The sequence below is a fragment of the Martes martes genome, assembly GCF_963455335.1.
Source record: "Martes martes genome assembly, chromosome: 16".
Classification (NCBI taxonomy): Eukaryota; Metazoa; Chordata; class Mammalia; order Carnivora; family Mustelidae; genus Martes; species Martes martes.
This window is the reverse complement of record NC_137904.1, coordinates 2,960,212-2,984,419: the sequence shown is the minus strand read 5'-3', so window position 1 is coordinate 2,984,419 and position 24,208 is coordinate 2,960,212. Positions and strand designations below refer to the sequence as shown.

At 51.7% G+C, this 24,208-nt stretch overlaps 2 protein-coding genes across 3 annotated transcripts; both read left to right on the top strand.

Annotated features, from left to right (window-relative positions):
• Nucleotides 1-5,724: 5,724 nt before the first annotated feature.
• Nucleotides 5,725-11,239, top strand: RPL26 (ribosomal protein L26). 2 transcript variants are annotated; one of them, XM_080825698.1, is made up of 4 exons: nt 5,725-6,012; nt 6,937-7,109; nt 8,669-8,809; nt 11,068-11,239. In XM_080825698.1, the coding sequence occupies exons 2-4, from the start codon at nt 6,942-6,944 to the stop codon at nt 11,194-11,196; spliced, it is 438 nt and encodes a 145-aa protein (XP_080681824.1). In that variant the 5' UTR covers nt 5,725-6,012; nt 6,937-6,941; the 3' UTR covers nt 11,197-11,239. The 2 variants fall into 2 exon arrangements, with proteins under 2 accessions (XP_080681824.1, XP_080681825.1); XM_080825699.1 differs by having other exon boundaries at nt 6,000-6,518; nt 6,626-7,109.
• Nucleotides 11,240-16,471: 5,232 nt separating this feature from the next.
• On the top strand, nt 16,472-17,704 carry KRBA2 (KRAB-A domain containing 2; the record flags this gene model as incomplete). The annotated part of the gene is made up of 1 exon (XM_080825607.1): nt 16,472-17,704. One exon carries the CDS (start codon nt 16,472-16,474, stop codon nt 17,702-17,704), a length of 1,233 nt encoding a protein of 410 aa, XP_080681733.1.
• Between the last annotated feature and the right edge of the window lie 6,504 nt (nt 17,705-24,208).

Below are 24,208 nucleotides of genomic sequence, written 5' to 3'. Positions count from 1 at the left end.
CGCCACTGTCACCGCACAGGCTGAACCCCAGGTCCTGCCGACCCCACCCTGGACGGTGCTGGGGCTAGGCGAGGAGGGCCACTCCAAGAGCCTCGGATCGGGTCTTATCTGGGCCGAGAGTCACTTGCCAACAGCTGTTTTCTGTTCGCGAAGGCCCATCATCTTTATTTTGGGATTAAAAAAACAACAAAAATGTCCAACTCCTCTCTCAGATAGGTGGTTTCTCACCACCTCCCCGGCAGGGCCTTGCCTCTTAGCTGTTTCCCAAACCCCCGTAGTGGTGTGCATTTGGGGACCCCTGGGGGAGGGACCACCCAACAGGGGATATTTGGGACCCAGGGAGGGCTGATTTAAAACACTTAACTTCTGGACTTCTTTATGCTCTTTTCAAGACCACAGAAGACCATCAGTGCTATTTGGGGAGGGCGGGGTGGGGGGGCGGATACAGGTGGATTCCTGGAAAACGTATTTATTATAGAACTAAAATGTTACACTTACAAAGGACTAAAAATGTTACACTTACAAAGACTCGAATGAGTCCTGCAGCCTTTTCATATTGTCCGGAGGTGACCTGTAGATGGTACTTCTTTTATTTTCAAAGGATGCCAAGCGGCTATTTTTTAAATAAAGGTATCTATTTTCTCAAAGCTTCCAGAAACATCGCCAAAGCACGTGGGAAGCCCTGAGCTCTGACATTCTGGATAATTCACATTCGGTGAGAGAGACAGCTCCCCAAGACACAGGCAAATGGGTCTTAAACATTTCGCCAGTCACGCTTGTGAAAAAAATGCAAATTAAAACTTCTGCGGGTAGACCGTTTTTCACCTCTTCTCACCTCAAACCCTGAAAGATTCAAAACCCACTCTGGTGCCAAAGCTGAGGGAAAGTAGGGGAGGGGGTGGGGATATATATGGGGAAAACCCCAGAGACGGAAATTTGACATTAGCGATCAAAACTTCCACTTTGATCCAGCAAGTCCTGTCCTAAAAATGTATCCTCTAGATAGACATGCATATATCCCCATAGAACGTCTCCAAGAGACAATGGCCACGTTCCTATGTGCTTATTTATGCATTAAGAAATTGGGAAGAGCACGCAAAAAATGATTAACAGTGATTAACCGGGTAAGGGGATGAGAAACTGATGGGACAGAATGGGGGTAATTTTCCCTTTCCCTTTGAAACTTTTTAAAAAAATTCATTTGAGAGAGAGTTCGGGAGAGCACTAGCCAGGGGAGGGCCAGAGGGAGGGGGAGAAGCAGGCTCCCCACTGAGCAGGAAGCCCAACTTGGAGCTTGATCCCAGCACCCCGGGATCATGACCTGAGCAGAAGGCAGACCCATAACCCACCGAGCCACCCAGGCTCCCCTTCCCCTTGATACTTTTTGAAACAAGCAAACGTCCTACTTATTCAAAAATTAAACAGGAGGGGCTCCTGGTTGGCTCAGTCAGTTAAGCGTCTGCCTTTGGCTCAAGTCATGATCTCAGAGTCCTGGGATCAAGCCCCACATCGGGCTCTCTGCTCAGCAGGGAGTCTGCTTCTCCCTCTCACTCTCCCTCCGTGCTCTCTCTCTCGAAAATAAATAAATAAAATCTTTTAAAAATTAAACCGAAAAATGCTATTAGATGCTAAAGAGATCTTCAGTGAACACACCTGTTGCCCTGTGAGGCTCTGGCCCCAAGAACATTCGAGAGCCGCCCGCCTACCCATCGTGCTGCCTGAGAGTGTCAGCTCCCGGCTCGGTGGGGCTGGTTTGTCTGGTTAGAGATGTGACATCTTCTGCTGAACAGGCACACCAGGAAGGCAGGTAGGAAGCTTAATACTTGACTCAGGGTTTCTCAGTTCCTCTGGACTTCTCTTTGGGCCGGATCATTTAATGTGATAGTTTTGGTTTTTCTCTACCCTTCCTTTCCTTCATCAGGTAAAAGCTTTTACTTTAAACCACCCCCCTGGGGCGCCTGGGTGGCTCAGTGGGTTAAAGCCTCTGCCTTCGGCTCAGGTCATGATCTCAGGGTCCTGGGATCGAGCCCCACATCGGGCTCTCTGCTCAGCAGGGGGCCTGCTTCCTTCTTTCTCTCTCTGCCTGCCTCTGCCTACTTGTGATCTCTGTCAAATAAATAAATAAAATCTTAAAAACAACAACAACCCCCCTGACATCAGGCTACCGCAGGAAGATACCGTTTATCAAGAGACAGACGGATGCCTGGGATTAAACATGAACTGTTGTCCTCACTTCCTCCCCTTGTTCAAGGGCATGTCCCTCAACCACACACACTTTGCTTCTTCCCTTCACAACAACTTTTTTTAAATTTTTTAAAATTAATTTATTTATTTTAATTTTTTTCTTGTTTAATTAATTTATTTTAATACACAATAACTTTTTTTTTAAAGATTTATTTATTTGTCAGAGAGAGAGCACAAGCAGGGGGAGCGGCAGGCAGAGGTGGACGGGAGTCCCCCATTTGGAACTCGATCCCAGGACCCTGGGATCATGACCTGAGCCAAAGGCAAACGCCCAACCCACTGAGCCACCCAGGCGTCCATCCTGCTGCGGCACAAATTACCCGGGCCCCATCCTCACTTTCCCGCATCCTCCTCTCACCTGGTACAAAATAATTCTCAACACAAACTCTTTGTAGATCCAACAGGTGGTGCTGGTACAGACCTCTGGGCCTTGGCTTGGGTGGATCTCTGCCTGGAGAACTCCTCCCTATCTTTCCAGAAGCAGTTCAAGGCTCACCCGTGCATGAAGAGCTCCCCACGCCCCACCTCTGTCAGAGCTGACCCATCCCGCCGCCTTCCCAGGGACACTTTGCTATCCCTATTTGTCCACGGGGCCATTCCTCCCTTCTAGACACTGTGCTCCTTCAGGGGGAGGCTAGATCTTCCTGATCTCTGGATCTCAGTGCCTGGCCTAGGATTTGGTAACGGGGTAAGAGTTGGAGAGATATTTAAAGAACGCCTGCGTGAAGGCGGTCAAGCAGCAAAGAAAGAAGAAATAAATGGGAAGGTTTGGTGGCCAGGAACAAAGTTGAGTCCGAGGGACTTAGGCTGTGGAACAGCTGGTTTGTCTTAGGGCTTCACAAAGACCAGCCTTGAGACAACCCCGAAGAGTCCAGTTAAAAAGACGTGTTTCAAATCATGTAGGAGGCACGGAAGGGAGAGAGAGGGAGCAGCCCGGCTAGGTGGCCCGAGGGTCGCGCCGCGCAGAGACGAGACATTTTATGCGGGTAAAAACTCCACCAGGAGGCTACCCATACTTTGCACCTGTGCGTACATTCTGTACCCTGCAATCTTCACACCATATAAAGTGGTTGTGCTCTCCAAAAGTGTTGCATGGGGGAGGGAGCTCAGGAGTCCTCCGGAGGGAAGGGTGACGACAGAGAATGATGGGCAGGATGAGGGAACAGAGGAGGCCTTTGTGGGAAGAGAGGAAGAGGATAGGGGAGACCTAGAAGAGGGGGTTAACCGGCGCCTGGCTGGCTCGGTCGGAAGAACCCTTGACTCTTGATCTCGAGGTTGTGAGTTTGAGCCCCACGTGGGATGCAGAGATTATTTAAACAAAACTTAAAAAAAAAAAAAAGCAAGAAAGAAAGAAAAGAGAGGGTTGGGGGAACTAGTAAGAACAAGAGAGAGGCTGAGTCTGCGAAGACCAGAAAGGAAGGCAAGGTTAGGAAGGCAGGGGCATTCAGCGGCTCCCTGGAACTTCTAGCAACCCAAGCGAATTCAGCTCAGCCCGGAGCCCCATGGGCTTCTCCCTGAAGGTTCTTCCCTCCAGCCGCAAGGACCTGGCTCCTGGAGACACTACGTCAAGCTGCTTCCCATCTCCAAGCCCCGCCTCCAGCGATTCCCACTGCCTCATGGAGCTAATTTTAACATTCTTCCAAACTCAGCCAAGGGTGATCTCACCCCAGAAGTCTTCCCTGACCCCAAAGCTCTCTGTTATTCTTGCCACACAGAAGCACCAAGGGCGGGGCGCCTGGGGGGCTCGGTCGGTTGAGTGGCTACCTCTTGGTTTCGGCTGGGGTCGTGATCTCAGGATGATGAGATCCCACCCAGCAAGGGGCTCAGCATGGAGCTTCGTAAGATTCTCTCCCTCCCTCTCCTTCTGTGCTCTCTCTCTTAAAAAAAAAAAAAAAAAAAAAGCAGCAGCAGCACCAAGGGCAGCATCTCATCAAGCACTTTTCGGGGTGGGGGGAGCTGATTGTCAGTTTCACTGCTTATCTCTCCTCTTAGACAATGAACTTCCTGCAGGCAGAAGCTTTGACTAATTTCACTTTGCAATTCCAGGGTCCAGATCAGGCATGGCTTGCAAAAGATGCATAAACATATGTTGAAAAGAATTACAGGGGCACCTGGGCCACTCAGTCCTAGAGCATGTGGCTCTTGAACTCAGGGTCGTGAGTCTGAGCCCCACGTTGGGTGTAGAGTTTACAAAAATTGCAATAATGATAAGCTTTAAAAAAAAAAGAATTGCATTAGAGGTATTCTCACTGAATTTTTTAAAGGATTTTATTTATTTGAGAGAGAAAGCATGAGCAAGGTGAGAGGCAGAGGGAGAAGCAGCCTCCCCCTTGAGCAGGGAGCCCAATGTGGGGCCTGATCCTGGAACTCCAGGATCATGACCTTAGCAGAAGGCAGACGCTTCAACGACTGAGCCACCCAGGCGCCCCTCACTGAAATTTTCAGTTACGAATAAAATCTAGGGCTGTTTACGGCATATTTAAAACACAACTTTTTTAAACCATGAAAACCCATGTTCTTTAGTGACTCTACTCAGGCTCCTCAAGGACATGGTTTCTCACTCTTTGACTTGACCCAGTGGAGTCCTAGAAATTGGGACCACATAGGGAAGGGACTGGGAAGAGCCTGAATGGGTTCATCTAGAACCCGAAGGTTCTACGTAACTTGCAAGAGCTCCTCTCACTTCTCCGTGGGTCAATGACCCCATCTGTATAATGGGAACAATAACACGGTACCGGGCTCACAAGGCCATCTGATGGGCTAAAGGAGTTAACAACATAAAGAGAGTAGAAGAGCGTCCCCAGGACTCAGCAAGCTCTCCACGTCTTAGGACGACGTGCGTGTCTTTGTCGGTAGGACCCCGCATCGCTCCGTCAAGGACAAGGCATTACTCATCCACAGAAACGGATCCCCCACCAGGTGCGCGGCCAGGCAAGCCGCGGGAGCTCACCGCCCTCCCGCACTCCCCGCCCCGCCCCGCCCCGCAGCCTGTCCCAGCGTCGGTTTGCAGGCGAGCCCGGCCCGCGCCCCCACTTCCATCAGACCCCGGGCCGAAGGGCAGCGGGCAGTAACGGTCAGAAAGGGGCGCAGCTCTCCGCTTGCAAAGGCCTCCCTCCGAGTGTGGCCTCCGACCCGAACCCCGGGCATCACCTGCGAGCTCCTTAGACACGCAGGTGCAGACCTCGGGGCGCGGGGCCCGGACGATCTCGGGTCCCCGCCCCCGCGAGGCGGGTGGCCGGTGCGGGGCCGGGTGGCCGGTGCGGGGCCGGGTGGCCGGTGCGGGGCCTGGTGGCCGGTGCGGGGCGGGGCGGCGGAGCTCAGCCAAAGACCCGCGCACGCGCGGAACCGGGGTGACCGACGGCCGCGGGCCCAGCGCCACCTGGCGGCCGCTAATAAGACCTGCCCTTTCTCGGCGAATGAGGCGCCGGCTCCTTCACCACGCACCGGAACAGTCACACCCTGAGCAGCCCCCGCCACCCCCCCCCCCAGGAACGACCCTTTCCGGAGCGCCCACCTGCAGAACCCAGACTTCCCAAGGGAGGCACCAGGCCCTGGAGAAGGCGGTTTTGGGGTTCCTTGCAGTTCCCCTCCAAGCCGCGGGGGTACACTAGTCATCAGTTTCTTTCCCACTTTCCTCTTCCCGTTCAAACCCCGCGCCTCTCTCGCGCCAAGAGATGATCGGTCTCGCGAGATCTCTCGGCAACTTACAGAACCGGAAGTAACGTGTGGCTCTCTTCCCTTCTGCGGCCATCGCTGAGGCTCCTGTGGGTGAGTTTTGGCCGTACAAGCGCGAGAAAATCCACGGCCATCCGTTGGCGGGCGCGATGTCTTTTGACCCCGGGGGTCCGATACTCTCCCGGCGGACGAATAGCACCCAGGGAAAGGGGCCGGGATGGTCTCCATCTGTTTTCTCGCAAGCCTGAAGGCCGCCGAGCTCGGGAAGGGAGGAGGAGAGGGGGTTTGGGAACCCCGCATATCGGCTCCTGGAGGGGAAGCGTTTTCTGGGGATGGAGACAAGTCTACTCGGTGTAGTTCCTTAAAGATGGTCCGAAATAATCCGACCTTGGCAGGCCGCGCTCGCCCAGGAGAAGGCTTTTTGGACCCGAGATGTGCAGCCCTGCCCAGGCTTGGGGACGCCTGAGGAGCCGATGCGTTTTGTGGGGAGCTAAACGCGCTCGCGCCCGAGTCTGTAGTGGGTGGACGGTGGTCGGTCTCTGCAGAGCGTGATGTTGAGTGAATGAGTTGTGGGTCTGCGTTGCCTTCACGCATCAGAGGTGCGAGTCCCGTCTTGACTTCTTACTCGGTGATTCAGGAGTTGGAGGGTGTGAGCTGAAGCAGGTGTGTTACTGATGGGGAATTACTGTCATTATTATTATTTTAGGTTTTATTTATTAGCACACGCGGAGGGAGAAGCAGACTCCCCGCTGAGCAGGGAGCGCTCCGCGGGGCTCCATCCCAGGACCCTGGGATATGACCTGAGCCGAAGGCGGATGCTTAAGGGACGGAGCCCCCGGGCTCTCGGGAATTCTTTATCCCATCAACAAATACAGAAAATTCCGCGGCACAATAGGATCGTTCCCGAGGCTTTCTGACCTGCCCAGCTGGCAGTGGTGCGTTACCTGTTTGGAAACTCAAATGGACTGTGACTGTGGTCACTAAAGGGCTGACTCATCTTCTGACTTTTCTCTTCAGCCGAAATGAAGTTCAATCCCTTCGTGACTTCCGACCGGAGCAAGAACCGGAAGCGGCACTTCAATGCGCCTTCCCACATTCGCAGGAAGATCATGTCCTCCCCTCTTTCCAAGGAGCTGAGGCAGAAGTACAACGTGCGGTCCATGCCCATCCGGAAGGATGACGAAGTGCAGGTCTGGAGCGCGCGGGGGCCTCGGCGGAGCCCGCACACCGGCCCGGGAGAGGGATCGCGTTCTGGCCGCGATGCGCCTGAGACGTTGCTCCCAGAGCAGGAGTGCAGGAGGGAGCCATAAAGTCAAACGGGAAACCCTGTCAGTCGTCCAAGCACCAGAATTTGGGCCTAATAACCAGGGGAAGGGAGGTGGTTCAGAACCAGCGCACTACTTTGTGATGCGCTTTTTCTCTGTGCGGTTGGTCACCAGAGATGCGTTTGAGGACCAGTTCGGGTTCTGTCTGAGTTAAAGCCCAGATAGGGGAGCCCTCCCTGGACCGTAGTTTTACGTGGTGGTTTTATGTTTACCGGTGGACACCTTGTCAGGTGGATTTAAGTGAAAATCTCTGTATGTGTTTGCTTAGCTGTAACCTGCAGCTGTTGATGACAGGATGGAGGCACGGCTCTAAAGCAGCGTGTGCCTGTCGCCAGTATTGATGGGGTTAGCCGCCGTTTATGTAAAAGGCCAGTCTCCAGATGGCCGTGTGGGTTGACACCCGCCGTTGGTTGCCACTGTACTAGTGCCGGATTTGTCACTGCTTTCAGGAGGTGGTCTTGGCTTTCAAGATCTCTCTCTCTCTCTCTTTTTTTTTTTTTTTAAGATTTTATTTATTTATTTGACGGACAGAGATCACAAGTAGGCAGAGAGGGGGAAGCAGGCTCCCTGCTGAGCAGAGAGCCCAATACGGAGCTCGATCCAGGACGCCAGGATCATGACCCAAGCCAAAGGCAGAGGCCTTAACCCACTGAGCCACCCAGGCACCCCTCAAGGTCTCTTAATGTGAGAAAATCTGCAGCTGGAAAGATGTTTCTTCACAGAAACATCTGTGCAGCAGCACTTGGGTTGCTTCCAGACTGACTGAGCATCACTGGGACTCGGGGGTGGGGAACTGGACTTTGGGAAAGAATTGGTTCCCACACATCCTTGCTGCTGCCCGCCCTGGCACTGGGTTGGACATGTTAATGGGTTGTGAATTTAGTCTTGTGGCCTCTTGCCTCCTTTGACGGGGAGTAAAGTTCCTTGTTGTCCACCAGCTACGAAAGCAAAAGTGGGGTCGTGTTTTGACCTTTTACCAAGCCCACACCTGCTTGTGGACCACCAGTTGGTGGATGTGCTGTCCATCACTGGATTTATATGGGGACATGGTTTATTTGCAGGTTCAAGCCAGAGAGAATTACTGGGATGTTTCCGCTAGCTGTCCTGTCTTTGAAAATCTCACAGATCTGGTTGAGTCAGTGATGTTTATGTGATTTGTAGCTTTCCTGGTTCCCAAGGTTGATTTTTTTTTTTTTTAAGATTTTATTTATTTATTTGACGAGAGTTCACAAGTAGGCAGAGAGGCAGGTTGGGGGGCAGGGGGAGCAGGCTCCCTGCTGAGCAGAAAGCCTGATGTGGGACTCGATCCCAGGACCCTGAGATCATGACCTGAGCCAAAGGCAGAGGCTTTAATCCACTAAGCCACCCAGGTGCCCCCCAAACGTTAGTCTTAATATTTCTGTTATTTTTGAACTTATGTTTAGGTTGTGCGAGGACACTACAAAGGTCAGCAGATTGGCAAGGTCGTCCAGGTCTACAGGAAGAAGTACGTCATCTACATTGAACGAGTGCAGCGAGAGAAGGCGAATGGCACAACCGTCCATGTGGGCATTCACCCTAGTAAGGTGGGTATTTCTGAGAGTGCCCGAGAGAAGAGAAAGAAACTACAGGTGTTGGCAAATGTGGTTGCCTGTTCGCAGGGCCATCCCAGAGAAATAGAATCCCTGATTTTAGAGGTTCTAGAAACCAGTCTTAAAAGCCAACACAGTATTTGAATGGAATTCTAGAAACCAGTCTGAAATTTTTTGAGATCAAGGCATCTTGACTGGTCATATGTATATTTAATGTATCTTTTCCTCAAAAGCTATGGTGAACAAATCTTAAAATCTAGGAAATAGGGTAATTTTTCTATTAAATGGAGCTGATACCCTGTTCATTCTCAGTATTAAAGCTGAGTAAGCAGGGGCACCTGGGGGATTCAGTCAGTTAAGTGTCAAACTTTTGGTTTTGGCTCAGGTCATGACCTCAGTGTCCTGGGATTAAGCCCCCCCAAGTGGGGCTCCACTCAACGTAGTTTGCTTAGGATTCCCTCCCACTAATGCACTGTCTCATTCCTCCTCGCTCTCTCCCCCTCCCTCTAAAATAAATAAATAAATCTTTAAAAGTAAATAAAGCCAGGTAAGCAGGATGTCAGTTTAAAACCCTGTGAAGTATTAAGCCATTTGCAAATGGGGAAAAAACTGAAGCCCACGAGCTAAGATCTCATGGATAGTGGTAGTGTCTGAGCCAGGATGGAAAATCTGGTCTGTTTGCCATGCAGGTGCCTGCCTAGAACTTAGATGTGAATTCTCGGATATTGTAATTTCTCACTTCTGGTTTTTAAAAGGTCTTATGATGCTGCCATAAATCTGTTTTCAAACTACAGGAAAGTTGGAAGGATTGGTGTGGCAATACTCCTGCATCTCTTTCACTTGGAATTCGCTATTAATACTTTCCTGTGTTTTCTTTACCTCTCTTCCCTACCCCCGGTGGATTACCAGTGTGGTGACGCTTCCCTCTAATTCCTTCAGTATGTGTCTCCTGAGAGCAAGGACTTGGCTGTTCTCTGGCCTTCGCCAGTCCTGTGTCTGTCCCACCAGTAGATCAGCTACTGTCCAGGTCACCAACCCAGTGACAGCTTCTTGGTCTTTTCCAGGTAGCACAGCATAGGATGTAAGTTTCCTTCACTGTGGCTCGGTGATTGTCTTCATCTCTTTATTTCAGTCTAAGGACTTCCGACCTCTAAAGGCAGAGGACTCTAGCCTGGACCTCCACACCCACTTGCCTGTTTTAGCTTGAATTTCTGATGGGTAACATCAAACCTAATGTGTTCAGACTTCTGGTTCTGTCCACGGTTTGCTACCTTCACAGTGTATGGCAGCTCTGTCCTCCCAATTGCTCATTTTAGTAGTGGGAGTAACAAAGTTGTAGTCGGTTAGCAAGATTGGTGATTATGATGCAATATTGTGTATATATCACTACTGCTGATCATATCTGTAGGACTTAAAGTTTGTAAGTTGCTTTTTTTTTTTTTTTTTAAGATTTTATTTATTTATTTGACACACAAAGCAAGATCACAAGTAGGCAGAGAGGCAGGTGGGAGGCAGGGGAAGCAGGCTCCCCGCTGAGCAGAGAGCCTGATGTGGGGCTCAATCCCAGGACCTTGAGATCACAACCTGAGCCAAAGGCAGAGGCTTAACCTACTGAGCCACCCAGGCGCCCCAGTTTGTAAGTTTATACCTTAACATCTGTCCTGTCCGCCATCCCTTGCTGACCATTTTAATCTTATCTCAAGTTTGACTTTTTACAATAGTATCTGTCTCTGCCATCATACAGTGTTTGTCTGTCTGACGTCTCTCACCGTAATGTGCTCAAGGTTTCAGGTGTCTGAGTGTAGCCTTATCTGTAGGGCCTCGTTTGATCACCTTACAGGATTTAGGCGCTGCTCACCAGCAGTCCTTAGTCTCTCCCATATTGCCTGTTTTTCTGTATATCAGAGTCTGACATATATCCACTTCCTCTGTTTTCTCTCTCCCCATACCAAAGTACAGGCTCCGTGATGGCAGAGATTTTCTTTTTGGTTGTTTTGCTGTGTTCCCAAACCTGGTTCAGTGCTCTTTGCCCCCTGGTCCTCGCCTTCCTTCGCGAGACCTCAATTTACCATCACCTGGAGACCTTTAACTATTAGACTGGTCTCAGCAAGAATCTGTACTGTGGTTTTGTGGGTCGAAGCTACATTTATACTCCAACTTGATGATTCTCAAGTTACAGTAGAAACAACAATGTGTATGACTTGGTTAGCTTGTGAAGCTGGTCACTCTAGAAGTGTTTTGTTTCTCTGCAGGTGGTTATCACTAGACTAAAACTGGACAAAGACCGCAAAAAGATCCTTGAACGGAAAGCCAAATCTCGCCAAGTAGGAAAGGAAAAGGGCAAATACAAGGAAGAAACAATCGAGAAGATGCAGGAGTAAAGTAGTCTTCCATGTGACTTGAAATAAAAACTGTTAAAATGAAGAGCCTTTGCTTTCTGTGTGGGGCTTGGGGATAACACCCCCCTGCCAGCCGGCGGGCTTTCCGGGAAGTCGGGTGGTATTTGCTGCTGGAGGCAGGCCCCCCATCCTGGGGCTTGACTGTGCTAAAGAAAACTACTATTAGGTAGAGGGGTTTTCCCGTTTGAGCACCAACTCTTTAGTCACCGAGAGCAATGGAATTCTGCAGTCAGGACTGATAACGTAGTGGGGGTTAGAGCAGGCGGTATTGGGGGCGTCATGGCTCACTGAGACAGATCCCTGTGAGCTACCGCCCCGACCCGCTATCACTGCTGCTGGGCGACGACTATGTAGGTGTGCACGTGGCGTGCTTCCACGGGGTCTGCATGTAAGTGCCGATGTCCTGAGGCTTGTGTACAAGCGAGGAGCCCCTGTGATTTGTGGTAGCACCCGGGCCACTGCCCCCAGCCGTTCTCATCCTTTACCACCTCACAGGCGCTGGTGCCGCTCGCAGGAGTGCCATCGCGCCAAAACCTCCCAGAGCCCAAATGCTTACGTTGCAGTTCGAAGTAAAGGTGGGTTCCCGGGGTTCCGTGAAGAGGCTCCGGCCTCGCTCCTTTCCCATGAAGCTTCTAGATGCGGGATGAGGACTGCAGCTCACTTTGCTAACTTCCAGACCGCGGGCTTTGCAACAGCGTGAGGGACGGGGTCAGCGGCTCGCTCTGCCAAGGTCACGCGCGGGCCGGCCGCAGGTACCCCTAGCCCCGGCGACCGCCGAACGACAGGCGGCGAAAACCCCTAGCGGGACCCCGTCGGGGAAGTTGAAAAAAATGCCCGGCGGGGGCGGGGCTTCCGGCCGGCGCGGAGCGGCTTCCGGTGCGCGACGGCCGCACCGGGAGGTGTGGCGGCCGCTGGACTCGGGCCCGCGGCGGCGGGGGAGGGGAGGACGGGCCCCCGACGCCGCGATCCCCGGAGCATCCCCCTCACAGCCCAGGCCCCCGGCCTGGGTTCGGCGGCCGTCGGTCCTCCCCGCGTCTCCGGGCTTCGCTCTTTGGTTCACCCCCGAACTCGCCGTCCTCGCGGGGGTCTGGGGCGGCGATCGGCGGGCGGGGCGGGGGTTGCGGACGGACCCGGGAGACGGGGACGGGGGCGCCCGCAGCGGGTCTCCAGGAGCGGGCGAGACGCCTGTCGGGGGATGCGGGGAGGCTCTGCCAAGTGCTTCACCTGCGTCATCCCCGCGTCTGCATCAGGAAACCAGTACGTCCCCCTGCTGTGGCTGAGGGAGCTGAAGCCCAGTAACTCTGCCCCGGGCACGGACACACCCCTCAGCCCTCCCCTCGCGCGGCCTCGCCCCTGCACCTGCACGGGGAGCGTCTGCCTACCGTCCTCCGAGCGTCTTTTGTCTCGCCGGATCCTTGGCCGTCTGAGGGAATACCGCCTGGTCGAGGGCTCAGCGCCTACCTGCGAGGTTGTGTACGCCCGAACCAGTCGACCACGAAGACACGATCAAGTGCTCCAGAGACCGGGCTGTCCAGAGGACAGAGAGGTGGCAATCGGCTGGAGTCGCTGGACGCATCAGGAAGGCGGCTGAGTTCACAAGACCAACGAAAGGGCCTTTCCAGGTCTGGGACGCCGAAGCAAAGACTCACAGGTGGGTGAGGACGAGAGATGGCTCCAGCCTTCTCTAACCGAGGTCATGTATCCGTAGTTACCCCGCCGTCACAGAGCGCGTCGGGAAGCTCAACACAGTTCTTTCCTGCTGCTGTGGAGCAGGTGCTGAAAACCCAGACGACCGCGGGGCGGGGCAGATGAGGTGGACACGTTAGCAGGGCGCTTAGGGACGCTGGAAAACGGGAGAGGGCAGGCTCTTCTAACCCGACCTGCGGTCGGTCGTTGCCAAGCAGCCAAGCCCCCAGGATGATGGCCAGATCGTCCCCTTTTCCAAGAAGGGCAGCCAAGATTCCTCTATGAAATCCCACCTGGCCCTGTAGGTAAATCGTTCTCATTTCTCAAAAAACAAACACTGATGGACTAACCCAAATAACCAGATGGAATTTGGATGGAATAACCAAAACCGTTAGCTAAATGTGGCTTTTCCTAGCATATTGTGAGGACCGTATCTCAGATTAAAGGCTGAGATTTTGCATTTTTTCACTATAAATTATTTCCAACCTGTCTTCTTCTTTTTTTTTTTTTTAAGATTTTATTTATTTATTTGACAGACAGATCACAAGCAGGCAGAGAGGCAGGCAGAGAGAGAAGGGAGGAAGCAGGCTCCCTGCTGAGCAGAGAGCCCGATGCGGGGCTCGATCTCAGGACCCTGAGATCATGACCTGAGCCGAAGGCAGAGGCTTTAACCCACTGAGCCACCCAGGTGCCCCTCTTCTTTCTTTTATAGGATGAAGATGAAGCTTTTGCTTCCCTTGCAGTCCCCTGAAGGGCCTCAAATAGCAGCCAGGGCAGCCACTCAGTTAGAGCTGCTGGTTTCAGGGAGGTGCTTTCCTGGATCCTGCTGAATATCTCATGGCCTCTTCTGAGGCCCTTTGGCTGTGGGATGATAACATATTCCTTTTGAACGTGATTAAATGATTAAATGTGGCTGGTAGGGGCGCCTGGGTGGCTCACTCCATTAAGCATCTGCCTTCAGCTCCGGTTATGATCCCAGGGTCCTGGAATCGAACCCCAGGTCGGGTTCCCTGCTCGGTGGGAAACCTGCTTCTCCCTCTGCAGCTCCCCCTGCTGTGCTCTCCCTGTCAAATAAATCTTATAAATAAATAAATGTGACTAGTAGATGAAGCAAACTGGTTTATTTACTGCAGAACTTCTCAGAGCCTTTATTTTAAAAAAAGATTTATTTGAGAGACAGCGGGCGCTCGTCAGCAGGGAGAGGGGCAAACGGAAAGAATCTCAAGCAGACTCTGTGCTGTGGAGACCCACGTGATGGACCCTGAGACCATGACCCGAGTTCAAAACCAAGAGTCAGACGCTTAACCAACTGAGCCACCCCGGTGCCCCCTCTGAGCCTTTAAAATATCCATTTACACTGAGGATCTTGAACTCACACTTGAACAGCATTTGCAAACATTCTATTTCTTCAACACTGAAATGTATGTTTTCCACATATATTAATCTGGATGTGTTCATTTAACGTAGTTCCTCTGTTTTTTCCCCTCCAAAAAAAGTCATCAGAAAGTCAGCGGTTTTATAGTCAGCAGAGTCCTAGAATCAGGAATGTTCTGTGGTCAGCCAGTGATGCTCAGCACGAGAGTTTGAAGCCTTTTTAGTGGAGAACCTTCCAGACCTCAGCTTAACTAAGACTGTTGCTCAGAGCTTTGAAGCCTTTTCATCTTTTTCTGCTTTCCAGGGTTCTGCCCTGCCTCTCGGCTCTCCCTCTGATGGTGGCATCCCATGGATCTTGTTTCCCCCCCCATTGCCGTTACTCGTGTTATCATCACGAGAACTCTTCCCCTGGCCACATCGCCATCCTACAACCCGGAGTGGTTCTAAGGAATCTCAGTTGACTGTCAAGTTCTCTCCCTGAGGAATTCTCCCGTCCTGGTGGGGTGTGGACCAACCGGACTACCACTTTTTGGCATAACGAGCTCCTGACAGATCTCTCTGCACATAGGTGGTGTTCTTCCATTTCTGGAAACAGACAGACCCTGCCGCCTCTAGTCAGAGCCGTCAAGCCCGTACTGGAAGGGGTCTCCCGGTCTTGCAATACCCAAGTTCACTTGGACTCTCTGCTTTGATCTGGAAATATGTGGGCCTCAGCTCAGGCAGAATCAAAATAGTCCAGGCCTGCAGACCTCCCAGGAGGGCAGAACTTGTTTCCTCACCCACGAAGCAGGACTCACCTGGTTGGATAGGAGACCATTTATTACTTCTTCTGCCTTCTTTGTAACAGTCACATGACTCACATTCTGAGTCACTGATGCTGGCGTGCCTTCATTCCTGGTACCCTCCACTGTCTCCCCCAGTCCTGCTGCAGCCACTCCTTAGCCCAGGCCCCGAGAATAGTCCCTGTGGCACCAGCTGGTGTCATTTCAAGAGGTGGCGACATCTGAGGATATGCCAAAGATGGGAAGTGTCTGAAAGCCTCTGGGAGGGCCTGCTGCCTGGACACGATGCTGGACGGTTATGAGAACGTGGTTCCTCAGGGTAAGGACTCAGTCTTCACCCACTACTCCTGTGTGCCGTCACCAGGGGGAAACTGTCATTCAATAATTTCCCAGCACTTTCTCCTTCATTCTCCTAAAATGCAGACAGACTCTTCGGCCCCAAGAAATCGATTACATTGATTGTGGGAAAGCTAAAAAAGCCCCTTCCTGGTGCTAACGTCAGGTTCAGAGTTTGCGGTTATCATGGTGCCTTCCAGCAACATTCTCCCATTTATATTATTTTATTATTTTTTTAATTTATTATTATTATTTTTTTTTTAAAGATTTTATTTATTTATTTGTCAGAGAGAGAGAGGGAGAGAGAGAGAGCGAGCACAGGCAGAGGCAGAGGGAGAAGCAGGCTCCCCACCAAGCAAGGAGCCCGATGTGGGACTCGATCCCAGGACGCTGGGATCATGACCTGAGCCGAAGGCAGCTGCTTAACCAACTGAGCCACCCAGGCATCCCTTAATTTATTATTTTTTAAGATTTTATTTTTTTATTTGACAGAGATCACAAGTAGGCAGAGAGGCAGGCAGAGAGAGAGGAGGAAGCAGGCTCCCTGCCGAGCAGAGAGCCCGATGCGGGGCTCAATCCCAGGACCCTGAGATCATGACCCGAGCTGAAGGCAGAGGCCCCAACCCACTGAGCCACCGAGGCGCCCCTCCCATTTATATTATTTTAAAAGTTACTGAGGGAGAGTATCCGTCTACTGCCTGAAGCATTTCCATGTATCCTCTCTCCTACTCACGTAATAAATAAAGACCAGTTAACTAGGTTTCACTTTGTGAGCGAACAGTTTCATTCATTCTGTTTGCCTAAAGTCTAAAATGACTACATATTTCTATATATATCTTAGTAACTTTAAATTCTCTTGACACACTCGGGTTTTGAGCAGTCTCGGTTGCTTTCTAGTTGCTTTATTCTGTTGCTGCTTTTATACCATTCCTCTGTGATCTTCCTTTTCTGTGCTGGTCTCCAAAAATCAGATGGAAGAATGAGGAACTTGGGAGGGAAAGTCTCCCGGAGGGAATATCGGGGATTTTAACTCTGTTTTCTCCCTCTCTGTCTTAGGCTCCTTCTTACAGTTGTCCACGATGCCCCAGAAACCTGGAAATGACCCTCCTCCTGTGTCCACTACAAGTGACACGGAAACGGAGATACGTCACATGAGAGAAAAGTTTCTTGCAAGTGTGACCAAGTTAGTAGAAAGCAAAAGCTACAACAGCAAGGTATTTTCCAAAGAAAAGTACTTTCAAACGATAAAGGAAGTCAAAGAAGCTAAGGAAAAAGGGAAGAAGTCCTCGCGCGACTACCGCCGGGCGGCAAAATACGACGTGATCTCCGTGCAAGGCACAGAGAAACTGATCGAGGCGACCCACGGAGAACGCGACCGAGTTCGGTATTACGTGCATAAGGAAGAGTTGTTTGACATCCTCCATGAGACACATCTCAACATTGGGCACGGCGGGCGGACACGCATGCTCAAGGAGCTACAAGGAAAGTACGGGAATGTCACCAAAGAGGTCATTGTCTTGTACCTGACGCTCTGTAAACAGTGCTACCAGAAGAACCCGGTACCCAAGAGAGGTCTTGCCCCCAAGCCCATGCCTTCGAAGGACACTGACTCCAGATGCCAAGTTGAGGTCCTGGACATGCAGTCAAATGCCGACGGTGAGTTCAAGTTTATCTTGTATTACCAGGACCACTTAACCAAGTTTATTATTTTACGGCCGTTGAAAGCGAAGCGGGCCCGTGAGGTGGTCCGTGTCCTCTTGGACATCTTCACGATTCTTGGTACACCTCGTGTGTTAGACTCAGGCAGTGGCGTGGAGTTCACAAACCAGGTTGTGCATGAGCTCAGGGAGGTATGGCCAGACCTGAAGATGGCCTGTGGCAAGCAGCGCCCTGGCCAGGGCCCGGGCTCCCTGGAGCAAGTCAGCCACGATGTCAAGAACATGGTAAGGGCCTGGATGCAGAGTAACCGCTCACGTCGCTGGGCCGAAGGCCTGAGATTCGTACAGATGGTGAGGAATCAGCTGTTTGACGTGTCCCTGCAGCGAAGTCCATACGAGGCTATGTTTGGTTTTAAGGCCAAACTCGGGCTGTACTCTTCGCACTTACCCCGGGAAACCGTGGCCATCTTACAAACGGAGGAGGAGCTGGAAATTGCCGAGGAGCAGCTAGAAAGTAGCCTTTGGATGGGGCCGGAAGAAAGGGCTGAGGTCGCAGCAGACAGATCTGATGTGGACGAGGACCTCGATCCCACCGCTCCGGAAGCGGCAGAGCCCAGCACCTCACAGGGGGCCCCACGTCTCTTTTGCTGGTGACCAGGCACCTGCCGAGTGGGCGCCATACGGCCCTTGGGGAACTGCCACCAAATGCCCTGGGGAAAGGAGCTCAAAGGGTGGACTTTCCCGTCGGCCAAATTGTCCATGGCAGTCCTTGCTTGAAGGGGCAAACCTGGTGAGGTCTGTGACCTGGGGCCACCATGACAAATGACCACAGTCTTGGCAGCCTAGAAGAGCAGGAATTTACCCTCTCGTCCTTCTGGGGCCACAAGTTCAGAATCGGGGTGTCAGCAGGGTCTGCTCCTCCCGGAGGCCCTGAGGGAGAATCCATGCCGTGCCTCTGGCCTTTCTCTGATGGCTGCTGGCGATCCTTGGCTTGTACAAGGCCGGCCTCTGCCCCGTCTTCCTGTGGGTCTCCACAGGGCCTCCTGCCCTCTGTCTCCATGTATGTTCTCCTTTTCCGTCTCTTAGAAGGACCCATTGGATACCAAATCCGTGTCGTTGGGTTTAAGGCCCACCCCATTTGAGGGTGAGCTTATCTCAAGAGCCTCCCCTGAATTATATTTGCAAAGCCCCTTTCCCTAAGTGGGGTCAGAGTCTCAGGTACTGGGGGTTTGGCCCTGGGGATAACTTTCCGGGGGACAGAGTTCTACCAACTACAGAGGAGTGTGTTTGCCTGTAGGATGTGAACTGATGGGGTCTTACCTGGGAAGCTGGTGGGGGTGCCCTCCCTATTTCTAGTACACATTCCTTCTGCCAAATCCCGCTCCTCAGACAATATCTGAGAAGACGGGGCACAGAGGAAAAAATGGAGATGAACGACAAGTCACGAGAGAAGACGTTGACCCAGCACACCCTGGGAACTGGCCACCTCGGCACCTGCTCTCTATTTCCTGCTTCATGAAAAACTGTAGGTGCCGTCCTGGCTCTCAGAACAGCATGTGCAGGGAATGGTGTGACCTGCCTGGAACGTACTTTAAAAGTTGGCCAGAATTAAGGTCTGCCAGTTGTCTGCCAGTTGTCTGGCAGACATGGTCTGCCAGTTGTCTCTGCCTTGAGAATAGCAAAGCATGTCTTTCTGGAACAGGTCAGTACATTCCAGGAAGTGACCAGGCGCCAGGGACTCTGGGGCAAAGGGCGAACATGGGCCAGATGTCCCTGCTCTGGCCAGAGGAGACTAGAGCAAGGGCCAGTCTGGGTCATGGTTCAGGGTAAGGAGAGCTGGCCTGGACAAGGAGAAGGATCGTGCCTTGGGTCTGGGTTCTGCTGTGTTCCCACGGCCGAGACAAAGGCCTAGCCCACTGGAGATGTTCAGGGAGGATCTGTCGTGGGAACGAATAGTTCTGCAGAGATGAGCACCGGAAGGAGAGGGGTCTGGCCTTTATTCCCCGGTGCACCCTTCCTGCATATCCTGGAGCCATTCAAGCCCGTTCTGATCGCCCCTCGAGGCAGTTCCCTCCTCCGTAAGGGGCAGTACCTACCCCTACCTACCTACCCTACCCACAGAAGGGGAGACACTGCCTGCCTCACAGGGTGTTGTGAGAACCAGAGCGAAGATGTGGGAAGGGCTTTGTCTAAACGCTGAGCGAGTTGTCCCTGCTACCAGCGGAGCCCATCCCCCACATGAAAGCAGGAGGCCTCTGCCCTTGCTCTGCTGGTTAAACAGTGGTACCGGGACGCTACATGATTATTATTAGAAAGGAGGTGACAGCACCTTCCAGCTTGTTCCGGGGGGGGGGGGGGATCCTGTTCCGTCCTTGGCGGGGACCTCACTCTGCACTGCTCCTTTGTCACTCACCCTGGCCGGGTCTGGGAGGCCCGGCTCGACTCATGTTACCAACGCACTTGCCGACCTACTGCCTCCTGGTTCCCGGGCAAACCAGGAACAGCGTCGTGAACCCGGGCAGGGGAGAGGTGAGATGAGGCGCAGCGTCCCCGCCTGCCCCGGGGAGGGGCTGCAGAGAACCCAGGTCTCCCGAGCTGCGGCATCTCCACTCTTCCTTCCCCTTTTCCTTCTTAATGCTGGTGGTGGGAGAAGAGTTAGAGGTGTACACTGACACCTGGTGTGGCCTTACTCCGCGTTTCAGCATCTGGAACAGAGGCTCCCGGGGCCCCACCAGCTGCTTTCAGCGTGCAAATGTTCGTGTGCGAAACTGGAAACAATCACCACCATCACTCTCGAAAACCAGGTTTCGCATACATCCCTGGAAAACTTGGAAGATCCGGCCACACCAGGCCTGCGTCTTTGCATCACAGCGGAGTGGAGCTCGGTGGCAGCCCCCAGGGGGCAGTCTGCGTATGCGTCCTCCAGGCGGCCACGGTCAGCACCCCCCCCCCCCCCGCAAAACCCGGGCAGGTGCATTTCTGTGGCCGTTGCTGAAGAAAGGTATGTGAAGTCAGAATATGAACCAAGGGCAGAAACCGACCTCTGTTTGCTTTAAGAATTTATGATAAAAGTGGCATTCCACATCAGCGGGAGGGGTGGTATTACTCCGCTAATGGTGCTCAATCAGTTAGCTAGCTAGCGGGGAACACATGAAGTCTGATTCCGAAACAGGAAAGGAAACTACAAAGTGTTGGGGGCAAGTGGGGGATTGTCGTGATCCTGAAATGGAGAAAACCTTCCTAAGCACTACAGCAAATGGAAAATCCGTAAAAGAAAGAGCTAATACACTTGCCCCTCGGGAAAATCTCAAACATCTATGGAAAATCCTGGTTTAAAAAGTGAACAAAGATAAGCGACATTGGGAGGAAATGCTTGCGACACCTAAAACATCCTCATATTTAAAAAGTTTGCTTACAAATGAATATTGAAAAGAGGAGCCAATAGTGAACGAGCAGAGGCTAACAGAAGGAAAAGAAACGGGTAGTTAATGCTTCGCGTGTCTGCGTGCACCTGCGGTGTGTTTGAAGAACCCCGAGGCTACTCGTTTCAGAAAACAGACTCAAATTATTTGAGAATCTTAATGTTCTCCACTGTGCAGGTGGGACAAGAGACACGGGCCTAGTGATGCTGTCTTGATTGGACAAACCTTACCGATAAGGAGCTACAGTGATTACTAGGTTATTTTCAAGACCGCTGTATTCGTTTCCCACGGCTGCCACCCCACAATGAACTGGGGGGCTGAAACAACAGAAACGTATCGTGTCACAGTTCTGGAAGCCAGAAGTCTGAGATCAAGGTGTCCGCAGGTTTGGCTCCTTGCCAGGGCACTGGGGAGACGTCGGTGCCTCTCCTAGCTTCTGGTAGCCTCAGGTGTCCCTGGGCTTCTAGATGACATTCTCCCTATGCCTTCACATCTGTGTGTCTGTCTGTCTGTCTCTGTGTTCAAGGGTCCCCTTCTAATAAGGACCCCATCATTGAATTGAACAATGAGGCAGAAGAGGAAATGTTGCTCAGAAAGGGCATCTAGCCCAAGATTCATTCCCAAGTCTTTCCAAGTCCGAGGTCAGCTCTTACAACCACCCCTCTTGCTCATGAATTTCTAGGGGTGCCCGTTGCTCATGGGAAGATGGCTTAAACCTGATGCCCAACTTGATGTGTAAACTGGCACACAGAGCGGTCCTGACTTGGGCACGATAAGCAGCTTCGGTTCCGTGTGTGGCCTCTGGGCTAGGCATGTGAGTTTTTCCACTGCCCTCGCCGTAGGGAGAGAGGCCACCAGCCAGTCTAGGTCCTGCTAGAGTCGCTTATACTTGCCAAGACTTGGTTCCCTCAACCCAGACCAGATGACTGAACCGGCCCAGATGAGCGTTCTTCCTGCTCTGTGTCATGTGGAAACTGTCCTCTCGTACTTTTGTGCTTCCTGCCTCTCCCTAGATCCCCATGCCGAAGCTCCCCATCAGAGCTCGTGTCCCTGCTTCCGAGAAGGCGACAGAAGATGGCAGACCCAGAGATAGATGCTTTGTTCTCCATCTGCCACTTTATCAGAACTAGCTTTCTGTTGTGGGATAAAACCTGCTTTTCTGCAGCTCTCAGAGAAGAGGGACACCTTCTTCTGATATTTGTGAGATGCTGTTCCCAGTGGTTTTGTGAAGCTTAGCACTGGAGTGGCCTTAGCACTGAGAGAAGGGAGGGAAGGTACCTGAGAACCTGACTTACACACTTGCTTCCCAATTATGTTGCAAGCTTTTTGGACATGAGGGCAACAGACCATTAAATCATGGTTTGCCAAGGCCAAGTTCAATCACTGTGCAGGTCAATTACCTCTGCCCAGTTACCTTAACCTTTTCCAGTCCCATAGCTTTGGGTTGTAGTATTTGAAGGGGGAGGTTTTGAGTTTGTTTTTAAATGTTATTTACAAATATTCCCACTTGATTGTGGACATTTTACAGAAATCAATTTAAAACCCGAGATACTTTTAAATATGAAAGAGAAAGAGTCCTTCCCAGGACTCTTGTTCCAAAAGTTAACCAATGGCAGAATGTTTGTCCTTGGAATCTTCTTCTGAATTTTGTCCAGAATCCTATCCCTTTGAATGTATTGAAACGTGGTTTCTCTTTTAGTTCCTGGTTCCTTTTATTGTTTTTATCTTGGCGCTAATCTTTGTTTACCCAGGTTCTGACATTTTTACCCCAGAATTAATTACCCCAGATGGTCTGCTCTCCTGTGTTTTCCAAGCAAACAAAGTGGGCAGGAAATAAGAGTTTCCTGAGCAAATCGGCCTTCCGTTTTAGTATGAGACTTTGCCTTTCAGAAGCTTGCTTCTTTCATGTCTACTTCTTCTATTAATTATTGATTAAAGATTTTTTTCATTTGGATCTAATTAGATTTTACCTCCTCCCAATTCACAAGTAGTCCTCATATTTTGCCTTTTGCTTCCCTGAGTCTCTTTCGTAGAATCCACTGTTCTGTTTAATGTCAACTGTGACATCCTTTTTGTTGACCAGCTCCTCGCTCAGACCAGGAACTTCTCCAGCTCCTTCTCCACACCTGGAACTCTGGCTGCAGATCTCTTCTCACTTCTAGGCACTTCCCTTGACAGGACCGTGTGCGTTAGCAGCAGATGAGCTCTGGGGAGCCTTGCCTCTTGGCATTTTGCACAGACGGGTCCCTCCTAACTTTGGTGAGTCATTCAGCAACCAGATGTTTGCTTTTCTCCCCTCTCCGCTCTACCTCGAGCCCAGAGTGTGCTGTGCCCTGAAGGAGAGCACCTTTCCTTCTGCCTTTCCGTGAGGCAGGAATCCTGGAAATGGCCCCCTTACGTGCAGGGACCCCACCAGGATCTTCCTTCCAAGAGTAACCCAGATCACCAGTAATAACCCAGTCGCAGAGCCCTCTACCTGAACTAGGGTTGGGCCAGGCTAGACACCTGAGGGCTGCCTCCCCTGTTGCAGACACTTTCTGTACCTGGAAGAGCGCCTCCACACCCCCAATCCTCCGCCCCTCACTTCCATCCATCCATTCAATGCCTACAGACACCTGCTGTGTGCCAGGTGCGCTGGCCTGTGGAGGCACCACCAAGCCGGGGACCATGGTAGCGTACCACATGCTGACACAGGGACCTGGCAGAGCCTTCTCAGCCATATCAGGGGCTCTGTGAAGGCCCCGCACGAAGGCCACTGAGCGGAGTACTGAAAGAGGGTCTTCGGCTCACCTTTGAACATGCCCCATCCCACCTACTGTGTATCAGAGGACTTCTCGCAGGCGGGATCGTCCGCAGAAAACCCGACCAGACGTCACCTTAACCCAGTGATCAAATGAACACCTCCAGCATTTGTCCGACCCAACGCTTCTGCGACATTTATACCCAAAATGCGTTACGTGGGTCTAATTACAACGAAACGAGAGATAAACCCAGATTGAGGGCCACCCTACCAGACAGCTGACCTGTGCTCTTCAAAAAGGTCAAAGGTGTGAAAGACAAAAGACTGAAGGAAAGAAAAGAAAGACTAAGGAACTGCCCCAGGAAAAGTGGGCTAAAAAGACATGGCAACCGAACGTGGGGCATGATCCCGAACTTTCTTTTGTCATAATGGATGTTGCTGGGACAGTTGGCAAATCTGAGTATTGCCTGCAGACTGTGGTGTTGTTCCGTCAGTGTTAATGTCCTGATCTTGAGAGCTGTGCTACCGTTATGTAGGAGTTTTTAGGAAATACACATGGGAGTATCTGAGGGTAAAGGGACATCGAGTCTGTAATTTGTTCTCAAACGGTAGTAGAGGGGGAAAAAGTGTGTGTGTGTGTGTGTGTGTGTGTGGAGAGAGAGAGAGAGAGGCCAGGGGAGATGAAGCAAATGTAGTCGTGGTAACATCTGGGGAAATCTGGGTGAAGACCATAAAGGAATGATTAATACTGTCCTTCCAACCTTTCTATAAGTCAGAAATGTCTAGAAAAAAATGTTTAGGGGACCCTGGGTGGTTCAGTTGGTTAATCATCCAACCCTCGGTCTCACCCAGGTGGTGATCTCAGGGTTGCGGCATCAAGCCCCATGTCGGGCTCTGTGCTCACCAGGGAGTCTGCTTGAGATTCTCTCCCTGTGTCCCTTCCCCTGCGCATGTGCACTCCCTCTCTCTCTCAAATAGATGAATCTTTATTTTTTT